Below are 13,445 nucleotides of genomic sequence, written 5' to 3'. Positions count from 1 at the left end.
CGAAAGGGTTGAATACCTAAGGTTCTAAAGATTTGAACCGAATCTGGTCTAGCCAGACTACCTACGTACCCCAAAGATGGAGGATCAGATCCGCGTAGTTCGCTTTGGGATTTTTCAAAGAATGGTTTAGCATTTAGCTTCAAAATTTTCAAAGGGGATTTTATCCCAAGGTTTGACCGAACTTGAATTAATCAAGTTGCCTACGTACCCCTGAAGAGGTGGGGATCAGGTCCGACGTAGTTCGGGTGCATAAATGCCCCGGGCTTATAATGTGTTTGAAAAGAAGTTGTTTTAATTTTGCTTTTGGCCCAAAGGGTTTACAAATGGATTTTAAAACATTAGGATTTTGGCTATAAAAGCTCAAACGATTAAGGATGGCCTCCTGATGTATTTGATGTACAAGCCCTTTTGTTTAAGGTTCAAAAAAATTTTTTTTTTTTTTTTTTTTGAGGAGTCTGGTGGTTTTCTGGCAAAACTTCAACCACTGTGCTCCACTCCCGTCTCAAAGATCTTGAATTTATGCTCAAGATTCCACAACTCTGTCTGAAAATCTTCTCTCAATATCTCATCAGCTCCACAGGATGCCTGACGCTTATCTCTTTAAAATTTTATTCCTCAACTGGATGTCTAAAGCAGATGAAGTCTTGCTTTGATCAACGACAGGGCATTCCCCTGGTTTATCCTTATAGGATCAAGCAAAACTACCTCAAACCCCTCTAAACAGGTTTATCAATTCTTTGCGCTCCTTAGGAGATAAAGTTTTTCCAATCCATCCATCCCGAGTTTCGGATTTCGATACCACTATCAATGGATTTGATTTCTTCTTTAAGTGGCTATGCTCGACGCTCTTCCTCTCGTTCGACCATCTTTCAGATCTCGAGGTGAATTTCGTCTGCATTCTCATCCGAGAAGGGGGTCTTTAGTTGTTTAAACATTAGATCTAAGAGTGAATCATAGAGTATCAAAGATACGAAATCAACAATTTTATTGAATTGAAGACTGTAAGTACATTGATGATTTTTGACACACCTCAATGGGCTCTTCAACAGTTCTGATAGAAAACAGAATACTGACTCTGTATAAGAAAGATTGACAGACATGACTTCATTTTTTTTTTTTTTAACATCTACGTAACTGAACTTTTTCAACTTAGAGAGAAGAAAGTTGATGTACACTCAATGAAAGACAAATCTAAAGATACAGGACACTTCTTCAAAGGTAGTGAACTGACACTGAAAGCTTATAGGTGATACACCTTTCCTCATGATAATGATAACTATAAAGTTCAATCCCGGAGTAGAAATCACAGAAAAGGCAACTCCACAAGGTCTAGGTTAAATGGGGCAACAAAAGGCTTATGTTGACAATGTGGGTAAAACAATAGACTGCCTGGATCAAGTATGATTAGAAATAGTCAGTCTTTTGAAAGAATGGTCTTTCGCTAAACATAGACTCTTGACTTGGAAGCACACATACTAGATCAATAGTCATGGGATAAAGATTCTGAACAAATAGAGAAAAGAGTAATCTTGAAATACACCAAAGGGTATTTTATTCTAAAAATCAAAGAAATATTGTCTATGAAGGTCAAAGCGAAATAGACAGTGATATTATGACCTACATCAACAGGGTTTCAATGAATTCTCAATCCACACCTTGAAGTCTCATTTGAGTATAACTGCTCTTCTTTTTGGGAATGAAAGAGTCAGGAACGATAAACATCCATAATCAAAATAAATTTCGATCTCAGCAATGATCATGCACTCAAAGAATACAGGTAAGATCAAACTTTTCCATTAATGATTTCGATATGATCCAAGGGTAAAAGATATATGATAGGTAAACATGGATCAAAAAATCAATGGCTCAGATAATAGACCATGGCCATAAGAATGACAAAAGTAGGGTCAAAGACCAGATCTAAAATATGAATGATGGATATCAACAACTGTACGATCAATATGAGATGAAATGATAGACCATGGTCATAAGGACAGCAAACGAGCTATCGGCCAGATCTCAAGACAAACAGGTTGACAAATAAGGATCTAATCCTACTAAATGATGTATACATGAGAATCAAGACAAGGCAGACTGACTCCAAAGGATAGCAATCATGCTTAACATACTTTTGGATAAAATCCAGCAGCATAACGGCTATACGAGGAGGTCAAGGTCCAGACTAAGTAAACTGACTCTAAAGAGTAGCCGTCATGCTCAAAATGTTCTGGATAAAATCCGGCAGCATAACAACTATACAAGGGATCACCCTAGCTCAATCGAAAGGTATGAATAACGGTTACTAGAGAAGGGTGATCAATAGATGGACTAACCAAAGGTGAGAATATACAACAATGGGTCAAACCCTATAATCAACAGATCAAGGGCTAAACTCGGCCAAGGTAATGACGGTCAAAATCCACTGACTAGATCTAGATCTAAATTCGGAATGGATATAACCGACTGAAAGGAATAAGGAATCTCTGACTAAGAGGAGAACCATAATATACATAATCAGTATATATAAGTAAATACACATACACACAAATCCTAACCAGGGGCACCAGCCCTAATTCTAATCTAACGGAGTCAAGGAAGTCTCGACTCAAGACAGACTGGTGAGTGTACTAGGACAGTGTTGTAGCAATGTAAAAATGAGTTACCCTAGTCTACAAATGGGGCAAAGCTCCTCTAGGCTCCACATGTGTAAGCAACAGATGTTCGACCCTATATGAATGCAATATACACACGGGTACTCCCTAGTTGGGCTTCACTAGGTCAGTAAGTATATATATAATATATATAAAACAAAGTAGGGCTCCGGACTCAATCTAATGGGTACTATGCGTATGAAACATACTTAATATGCTGCAGCGCTGGCGCATAGCTTGGAAATAGATTCAACAGTACCATCAGGATGTAATAACATCCCAGTCAGGCACGCATTGAATCTATCCCATGGAGCCAATAATGAAAAACAATGAAAAATAATAAAAGAAAATAAAAAATATGACAATGCATGATGTGCAGTGTGTGAATCCTTTGTTTTAATTACGCACCTACCTGGTGCCCCTGGATTCTAACGATAGAGTTCCCATTTAAAATGATTTTAGCTCAAATTTCTCCAAAGTTAGTAAAAATGGCATTTTTATAGAGTTAGGCAATGTTTCAAGAACTCCCCAGCAGAGTCGCCAGCCTGTGGAATCCGATCCGGAGAGGACGAGTGCGGCGAGGGACGCGAGGTCCCCACAGCAATCCTCTAAGATCTCCACAATGTGAAGGAGAGCTCTGCCAAGGAACTCTCGAAACGGATGCCACCCTCACAGCATAGCACGAGTGGCGATACAAAACGAATGAGATACATCCTGATCAGGAGCCAGGGCTCGAAACCGAGATGTACCTAAAAAGAACTCAGAGTCGCCATCCATGGATAGGCCATGGAACCCTAAAATCAAATCCTCTGTGCAATGGATAACCAGAAATATATATGGGTTCGTGCCTGGTTACGAATGGGGAAGGTCTGAGAGCACCCCCAATTCGCCCGAGTGCAAGCACTTGGTCTCTTATGCCATTTTCATTAATTCCAAAGAAGTTTGAGTAAAAATCATGTGAAATGGGAACAATCCTCAGGAATCGTCTACCTAAGCATGCATTTCCTGAGAATGGAGAAATAAACACGTAAAATGAAATGAAAAATGTGTCACCTAAGCAAAGCTAGGTTATGAGTGACATGCCTAATGGGTGTCTAAGTTTCTGGTGGACACGCACATGCAAGCTACAACCAAAGGTATAGTATCAGTACAAGAAAGTAAGAAAACATATCAAAACATGAGACACAAATCTATGCTATGTATGACGGGACAAGACAAGTCCTAACTCTAATGCAGGACTGGACTCGGACCAGAATGGCCATCCATCCTAGCTGCGCTACGTATCCCGGCCTCGGGAAGAATCGGAGCCCACGTAGTTCGATGCCCTATTCTAAATTATGATGCCTAAGACATCTAGCCCTCTATCCTAGACTCGATCTAAAAGACCGAACCAGTTATTAAAGCTTCTTGTATGATTATTAAAATTCCAGTGAATTATGGATTTTAGGACACCCTATATGCCCTAACTAATGCAAGTTGATTAGCCTTAGGCTAATGCAGGTGGTTCCTACAATCCTATGTGTAACTAGGCTGTGCAACCTAATGAAAACCACGGGCTGACTATATGCCTAGTCTAGCCATCGGTTCGACTAAATGTCTAACCGATCGACTCGAGGCCTCCTAACTCTAGGGACACTCACACGACAGGACATACCATATCAATACAAATCAAGACAAACTCCTAACTCTAGAACACAACCTAAACAGCTAGGACATACTCCTAACTCTAGAGGAAGATCTTTTTGAAAATGGTTTGAATATTTTTGTAACTTTGAAAGATTTAAAATTTTTATTTTTAAAGGTTTGGCTGGACTTGGGATGTGGATCCCAAGCTGCACTACGTACCTCGTGGAAGAGGATCAAGCCAACGTAGTTCGAAACGAACTCTCTACCTATCAAACACTTACGGCAAATCAACTATGCTCTAATAATACTATTATAAGAGCAAATGAGTCAAAGACTCTCTAATGACAGTAACTGGAGAATAAATGAGTCAAAGACTCTCTAATAAAAGCGACTAAAGGATAAACGAGTCAAAGACTCTCTAATAAGAGCAACTGATAACACTGAAATGAGATAACGAAGTCAAAGACTCTCTAATAATACTGCAAATAAAACAGATGAGTCAAAGACTCTCTAAAAACGGAAACACGAGTCAAAGACTCCAATGACACCAACTAAAAGATAAATGAGTTAAAGACTCTCTAAAGGAAAAGAAATACGAGTCAAAGACTCCACTAACATTAACTAAAGGATTAATGAGTAAAGACTCTCTAAAAGAGATGAAAAACACGAGTCAAAGACTCCACTAACACCAACTAAAGGATATATGAGTCAAAGACTCTCTAAAGGAAAAGAAATACGAGTCAAAGACTCCACTAACACCAACTAAAGGATAAATGAGTCAAAGACTCTCTAAAAGAGATGAAAATACGAGTCAAAGACTCCACTAACACCAACTAAAGGATATATGAGTCAAAGACTCTCTAAAGGAAAAGAAATACGAGTCAAAGATTCCACTAACACCAACTAAAGGATAAATGAGTCAAAGACTCTCTAAAAGAGATGAAAATACGAGTCAAAGACTCCACTAACACCAACTAAAGGATATATGAGTCAAAGACTCTCTAAAGGAAAAGAAATACGAGTCAAAGATTCCACTAACACCAACTAAAGGATAAATGAGTCAAAGACTCTCTAAAAGAGATGAAAATACGAGTCAAAGACTCCACTAACACCAACTAAAGGATATATGAGTCAAAGACTCTCTAAAGGAAAAGAAACACAGTCAAAGACTCTACTAACACCAACTAAAGGCTAAATGAGTCAAAGACTCTCTAAAGGAAAAGAAACATGAGTCAAAGACTCTACTAACACCAACTAAAGGATAAATGAGTCAAAGACTCTCTAAAAGAGATGAAAACACGAGTCAAAGACTCTACTAACACCAACTAAAGGATATATGAGTCAAAGACTCTCTAAAGGAAAAGAAACACGAGTCAAAGACTCCACTAACACCAACTAAAGGATAAATGAGTCAAAGACTCTCTAAAAGAGATGAAAACACGAGTCAAATCAGATAATATAAGATTGAAAATCTGTGATCAAGATGAGATGAGATAGCATAAGATTGCTTTCAACGGATGGATCATGAATGACTAATCCTATGAGATCTTTGGAAATGAATGGGATTTACATCCTAACCCCAAAGGAAAAGTTTTTTAATCTTCGCACATTTTATCAGTGTTACCTGAAGGCATCAACCCTAACCATAATCTAGCGGAGTGGAGAAAGGATCTCGACTCATGACTTTGTTTGTGTACCTAGGACCGATCGTAGCCATTGGAAGATGGACTACGGCCTAATCTAGACACAAATGGGTAGGATATCCTAAACTAGGCTCACACACGTGATGCACATGTGTTCGTATACTACATGCATGTGTGGGTTAATCTAGGGGTAAGGCCAAGAGTTCCCTTAGCGCGAATCCATGTTCGATATACTGTACCAGTGTCCGGCGTATCAGTACGTGAACAAGAGATCCGTTTACGTACCATAAAGGTACTAGGCTAAGGGTGGAATGCTTCTCTAGCACAGAGGCACCAGGTGATGAAATCCCAGTCAACCATGCTAGATAACACTCCGGGTTCCTAAAATAGGACGTGTGTGCATGTGAGATGCAGGGGTTTAGATGCAAGTGATGTAAGTGTGTGCAATAAGTTCGCGCAATCTATGATGCCTTCAGGTTTTGTTAGATTAAGTTTGAGTAAATGTGATTTTATCAATGGATTTTATCAATTTTAATTTCGAATTTCGAATGTTGAAAATCACTTGGTAGTAATTAATTTCGAATTTTCAATGGATTGTATCAATTTTAAGCATATGAATGATTTTACAAGTGAAATTATTGCAAACGAATTCGAAATGAGTTGAAATTTCTACAGCAGCAAGATGGGAATGTATGTAGCTTAATAGATGAGTTTTGCAGATTTTTACATTAAATTCATATTTAATCTTGATTTAACAATTAAATGACCAGATTGCCAAATTAACACAGAAACTACAAGAAATAGACATATAAATTCTATGAAATTTCTACAGAAATAAGATATCAATAAAATGAGCATGCGGTGAGAATTTCATAAATTATAAAGACTATTTACTACCGATTTGGGATTTTACAATTTTCAGACCAGATTAAGAATTAACACTACATCCCATATGAAAACAGATCCAAATCACTCGAAAATTTTACAGTAACAAGAAATATGGAAGATAAGACTACTGTAAAAATTTTAAGAATTTTAAGGGTGATTTGATGTTAGTAACAAGTCTCACAAAATCTGATAATTTTCAAAGAAAGCATTAAATAATATACCAAATAAACTCCAAAAATCCTTAAAACTTCATGGTAAAATGAATCAGTACCATATTAATTTCCCACGAAATTGCATTAAATTTGGAATCTGTTTGGTATATAATTTAATTTTTCTTCGTCAAAAGATGTTTTTTTGAAGAGTTTTCTATTTTTAAAACACAATTTGCGGAAAAAATCAGAAAAATTCGGAAAAATACAGAAATATTTTGAGAAAAATGCACCTACCTGTGGTGAAGATCTTGCCGCCGCCGATCCGATCCGCCGTCTTTCGCTTTCTCTTAGAGGGAAGGATTGGGAGGTGATTGGGAGAGATAATGGAAGAAGAATATAGGGAAAGGGATTTGAGGGAGTGATTGGAAGAGATAATGGAAGAGAAAGAGATAATGGAAGGTAAATCTCCTTTTTTTCTCCTCTTTTTTATGGATGGGAAGGAAGATATATATAGGGAGAGAAAGAGAGAGAGAGAGATGTGTTGGTGGAGAGCTCATCATGTTGTCCCTCTTAGTGGAGAATCCATCATCATTCTTCTTAGTGGAGGGCCCATCATGTTTCTTAGTGGAGAATCCATCATCATTCTTCTTAGTGGAGGGCCCATCATGTTTCTTAGTGGAGAATCCATCATCATTCTTCTTAGTGGAGGGCCCATCATGTTTCTTAGTGGAGAATCCATCATCATTCTTCTTAGTGGAGGGCCCATCATGTTTCTTAGTGGAGAATCCATCATTATTGTTCTTAGTGGAGGGCCCATCATGTTTCTTAGTGGAGAATCCATCATCATTCTTCTTAGTGGAGGGCCCATCATGTTTCTTAGTGGAGAATCCATCATCATTCTTCTTAGTGGAGGGCCCATCATGTTTCTTAGTGGAGAATCCATCATCATTCTTCTTAGTGGAGGGCCTATCATGTTTCTTAGTGGAGAATCCATCATCATTCTTCTTAGTGGAGGGCCCATCATGTTTCTTAGTGGAGAATCCATCATCATTCTTCTTAGTGGAGGGCCCATCATGTTTCTTTAGTGGAGAATCCATCATTATTGTTCTTCATAAGAGGCCTCACAAGAGGCCCTACTGAGGCCCCACAATGTGGGCCCCACAACGCGGGCCCCACAACGTGGGCCCCACAATGTGGGCCCTCGGTTGATTCAAATTTTAAACAAATGTTCAATGCGGGCCCACCAAACGGGTCCAAATTCTCCCTCGCTTGGATTCTTATGAATAATCTCTCTCAACCTCTCACGGAAAAATGCGAAACATGGCGGAAATGATCGGATGGGGTTTCTCCCAAGCATAGCGAACTTGGGTCCGGTCAAAATGGGGTGTCTACACATATCGACGATCAAGATTGAGATTATGCTATAATATGATTTTCAAAGGTCAATCAATCCAAGAGCATCAAGATAAAACACGGCGCTACAATCAACGGCCCTTGTTTCTCATAGGGATACAAATTCATTTGTTTTAGATTTTTAGAATTTTCTCATTAATTGGTTACAATTACTTTGTTTTAGTCTAATTAGGACTTTTAGTTAGCTTTTTAGAAATAGACGAAATTAGCTAAGTTTTAGGTGATTTTGAGATTATTTAGGAATTGATAGCCTTAGGAAAAGATTAGATTTTAGTAGGGAGATGTTTTCTTCTTTCTAGTTTTACTAGAATTAGGATACCTCGTTAGAATAAGGAAACTTACATTAAAGTCTATAAAAAGACCATCAACTGTAATAGTATTTGGCTGAGTTTTTGTGAATAAAATTTGAGTTTTGGTGAGGAAATCTCCTCTTTCTATCTTTCCTTTGAGAAGAAGAAGATCCTAACCTGCTTCTAAATGCCCCGAACCCTCTTCATTGTATACCTGAAAAACCTAGCTACCTTTTAACTTACTCGTACACCTTTTATCCAAGCTGACCACCACCATACATAACTGCCTTGCTTCCTTTAGATTAGCCTCTCATCGGGGGGTAGCCATACAAGTGGATAATTTTATAAGGAGTTGTTGGGTTTTGAACCCTGCCGTGAGGCTATAGCTCTGATACCATGTGAAACCTACCAATTAATCCAAAATCTTAAGCTTTTAGGTTAGTTTTATTTGATCATTTCTACTTCAACAAAGAGGAAGGGAAGAAAGGGAAAGTGGAAGAAGAGAAAATAGGGGGAAAGAGAGATAGTAAGAGGAGACGAAAATCACACAATGTATTATTTCAAAAACTCCCTCCAATATATCTGGCTTCCATATATATAATCAATCCAAAGTGAAAAAGCAATAAATATTATAAAATAAAATTTCTAAAGGGCAAGATTCCACTTATTGGACCCCCTACTTGTAAGGCCCGGGTTTGTCATCTCACCTAGAATATGTTTGAAACGGGCGCCTGTGATTCCCATCACTGTGAAACAACCAATTACTCCAAAAGCCTAAGCTATTGGAGATGGTGTTATTTTATCTTTTATACTTTAACACTCCCCCTCATGTGTGACCTGTCTTTTTCAAGGTTGGCTTACACGTGGCACATGTGGCCCCTCTTTTGGGTTTGGTCATCGCATGTGGATTTTGCTATCAAGGAGGTTTGAACCCAAGCATTGGCTCTGATACCATGTGAAACTACCAGTTACTCCAAAAGCTTAAGCTATTGGAGAAGGTGTTATTTTATCTTTTAACAAATCACATAAATCCTTCGCAATTTCAACATACATGTTGAAAAAAAATTCTAGAAAGGTTCTGAAATGCGATCCTTCCTCTACAAGCTTTTTGATACTATTATCAAGATATGCAACCCCATAGAGTAATTTTTCTCCATCATAATCTGCACAAGATTTGATATCCATATTGTGAAACAACCAATTACTCCAAAAGCTTAAGCTATTGTAGATGGCTTTATTTAATCTTTTATACTTTAACTCTCCCACTCCCGTGTGGCCCCTCTTTTTTTAGGGTTGGCCAACACGTTGCACATGTGGCCCCTCTTTTGGGTTTGCCATTACATGTGGATTTTAATATCAAGGAGTTTTGAACCCCAAGACCTTTTGCTCGGATACCATGTGAAACAACCAATTACTCCAAAAGATTAAGCTATTGGAGATGTCTTTATTTAATCTTTAATACTTTAACAGATATGGTTTTTATCCAATTGTTTTATTGTAGTAATGTCATGGAACGGAGAGACAAGTACTGTGATGAAGTACATCACCCATGGTGCTTGTGATTATCTAATCAAGCCTGTGAGACTTCAAGAGTTGAAGAATATATGGCAACATGTATTCCGTAGAGTAATGGGAGATTCTCGAGTGACGGGAGACTCTCCAAATGATAGATCGAGAAATGATATGGTCGTCATGGGTGACTGTTCTGAAACCATGGATAGCTGGACAAAGAGAAGTAACACTTCTTTGCTATTGCCCGAAGAGGCTGATGAAGTCATCAATGATGTTAGCCACCTTAAAAAGACTAGATTACAATGGACCAGCCAACTCCATCATCAGTTTGTTTCTGTTGTGAACACACTAGGCCTTGATAGTAAGTCTCCTATTCAAAATATTTAAACAGCCCTTTTCCTTCTACTGTTTTTTCTAATCCTATATAGAGCACGGCAACAAGTGAAGCATGAAATAAAGTATCTTATCTACTGATCTTATTCTTGTAGAAGCTGTTCCAAAAAAAATCTTGGAGACCATGAAAGTCCAACAACTTACTAAAGATCAAGTTGCAAGTCATTTGCAGGTAATTAACATTTCTATTCTTGTTTTGGGATATGTTATATAGTGTTGTTTCTGTAGCCATAACTGCATGCATGTAGTAAGTATAGAAGTATAAATGATTAAATAACACCAACTCTAACAGCTTAAGCTTTTGGAGTAATTGATTTTTCAACAGGAAGCCTTGCTAAAATTAGAGGAGATGTGTTGAAAACAAGGAATCCAAGTAAATGGGTACGAAAGGAAAGAAATCAAAATAAACTTTGTCATTCTAATATCTACACGACCATGAATTGATAATGGGACTAAGATGCCTTGTTTTACACATTTTAATTGGACCTTGAGAGCTTATTGCAACTCGGGTTGGGTTGGATCGGGTTGAGGCCAACCCCACATATCATTCTCTCAACCCTAACCCTACCCATCTAATTAACCTGCTTTTTACCAAATCGGGTCGTGTCGGGTTTGGGTTCACCTGGGGCCAAACCGAAAAATACAAGGAAAAAACATGATCCTAAGAAAATCACTATAAAATTAGAGACCGGAGGTCGGGTCTAGTTGCCAAGGCCTCAACCCTGACCCAACCTAAAATTAAATTGGGTTAATTGGCTTTTCCCAACCCAACTCAAGGAAATGCCAACTCAACCCGAACCACAATCGGGTTAAACCTGTCGGGTCCAGGTTGAGCCTGACCCAAGTTGCACTCCTAGAAGAGAATGGCTTCTAGTCGATCTAATACAATATTATTTGTTTGTTATTCTAATAGAATCTATTACTTCGGTTGCAGAAGTACAAATTATACTTGCAGAAGTTAATTTCATCCCTGCCTCAGGACTACGACAAATTATCAGACGACCAAGTAATCTTAGCATTGGGATCTAACGATAAGATCGACCTCGCAACTCTTGAGTCCTTGCAACAATTGATAGCCATGGAGAAGAAGAATGCTGCTTACCAAGAAGTAATCTCTGAAAGCTTGAATACCAAGGGAAAAAGTCAAATATAAACTTAACCAAACAATTTCCTGACATTCCCATAGAAGACAACCATTTAATGGAGGAGCTTTTTTATAGCAATCAAGTAGAAGTGGAGCAAGAAGTTAGTCAGAATACTAAAGATATGGGAAATGGTAATTGTGAAGAAGACTCAGAAATTCATGTTGAACAAGAGGATAACAACAGAGGAATAAGACTGAAACAAAAACCTCGATGGCTGGAGGATTACATCAGTTCTTAGCTGTAATTAGGGAATAATAGTTAGTTAGGACTGACCGAAAGGGAATAATAGTAAGTTAGGATGCAGAATCAGTTGTAAGAATCAGATAGAGAGTCTTTAAATAGAGCAGAACTATTGCACGAGGCATGATGATGAATTAAAAAAGTTCTTTCTTCCTCTTTTCTCTCACTCTCATTTACTCTGTTTTATTTCCCAAATCTCTTTTTTCTTCTTAGTCTGTCATCAGAACGTGTGATCCAAAATTGAGGATTGTATCACTTTTTTCGTAAATTATGATATTAGGAGATTTTATATGATGTGTGGCTATATAAACCTGAATTTTTCGAAAAGTACGGTATGGCCCACTGCTTAGGATGATCCAAACTGTCCATCTGTTGGGCCTCAATGCAAATAGCCCTAAAAATAGATCGGAGGGTAAGGATCATCATATGCAAGTGACACAACCTATTTACGTTGTGGCCCAACAAATGGACAGTTTGGATCATTCTATGGTGTGGGCCGTAATGTACTTTTTGAAAAATACGGGTTTATAGGTCCACACATAATATAAAATCTCATGATATTAGACGAATTTATGAGATTATTAACATGACTCAATAACAGAGAGAGTTGAAGCACTAACAGTACATGTAAATAAGGGTTACAAATTTGAAAGTTGTCTTTGTTATTTTAAAAGTAGTCCAGAGCTCATCAGCTGTAACACAAAACCCACACGCGGATTGGAATATTTGTACGAAGAGGCAATCTCTTGTGTGAAATTCAGATTTTGATGTTGAAGTCCTATTTCATTGCTTATTCCCTGTTCGTTTAAGATTATCAACCGATTGTGAGTGCTAAACCGATTATTCGACTCAACTTTAAACGTAAATTTGAATCCGGTTTTCATAATCTTAAACAAACAGGGCTTTAGTAGTGGGACTGATTAGTTGTAAGGTGTAACACAAACCCTACACAGTTATTGTAACCTGTACAATTTCTGAAGGGTGCACACATGGTAAGTTATTATATTGTTACAAATTGAATTATTTGTTTATCACCACATGAAATACAGTCATTGGCGAGAGCTAACATCCGTGGCTAAATATCTTTGGTGACGGATAATGCACCGTCGCAATAAACAGCATCATTCATAGCTGTACATATTGAATTAGTGGCAGAAGTGTCCATCGCTAATTGTAATTTATTTTCCTTAAATTTTGAAAATTTGTTTTGTCTCGACAGAAAATAGGCCATCACTAAAAAAATCGTTCATTAAAAGTAATATTGGCAATGGAAAAATATATGTCGCAAATTTATTTATTTTTTACTATAGAAGTTTCCATAATGTGCAATCCCTCTAGATCAGAAGATTTATTTTAGCATAAGATCTATACTCAGATGACTTATTAATGGGTTTTAATGAAATGCTTTCTTGACAGTAAATTAACTATGAAAATTGTTAATGCCAGTATTTTTCTAAATTACTAATATTAGTATTTTTCTCATCTCCTCCAT

General features: G+C 37.6%; 1 protein-coding gene across 2 annotated transcripts in view; it reads left to right on the top strand.

Annotated features, from left to right (window-relative positions):
* LOC143859345 (two-component response regulator EHD1-like) overlaps positions 1-12,108 on the top strand; it is a 77,632-nt gene extending 65,524 nt beyond the window's left edge. For both annotated transcript variants that reach the window (XM_077370066.1, XM_077370067.1), the window contains exons 4-6: positions 10,165-10,536; positions 10,664-10,740; positions 11,503-12,108. In XM_077370066.1, the coding sequence (XP_077226181.1) occupies positions 10,165-10,536; positions 10,664-10,740; positions 11,503-11,721 (668 nt within the window). In that variant the 3' untranslated portion in view covers positions 11,722-12,108. The remainder of the gene's footprint in view (positions 1-10,164; positions 10,537-10,663; positions 10,741-11,502) is intronic.
* The last annotated feature ends 1,337 nt before the right edge of the window (positions 12,109-13,445 follow it).

This window comes from Tasmannia lanceolata, unplaced genomic scaffold, assembly GCF_043159265.1.
Source record: "Tasmannia lanceolata isolate RefF3 unplaced genomic scaffold, GAP_Taslan_0.1 ptg000029l, whole genome shotgun sequence".
Classification (NCBI taxonomy): Eukaryota; Viridiplantae; Streptophyta; class Magnoliopsida; order Canellales; family Winteraceae; genus Tasmannia; species Tasmannia lanceolata.
The sequence above is the reverse complement of the archived record's forward strand: the minus strand, read 5'-3'. Positions and strand labels throughout refer to the sequence as shown.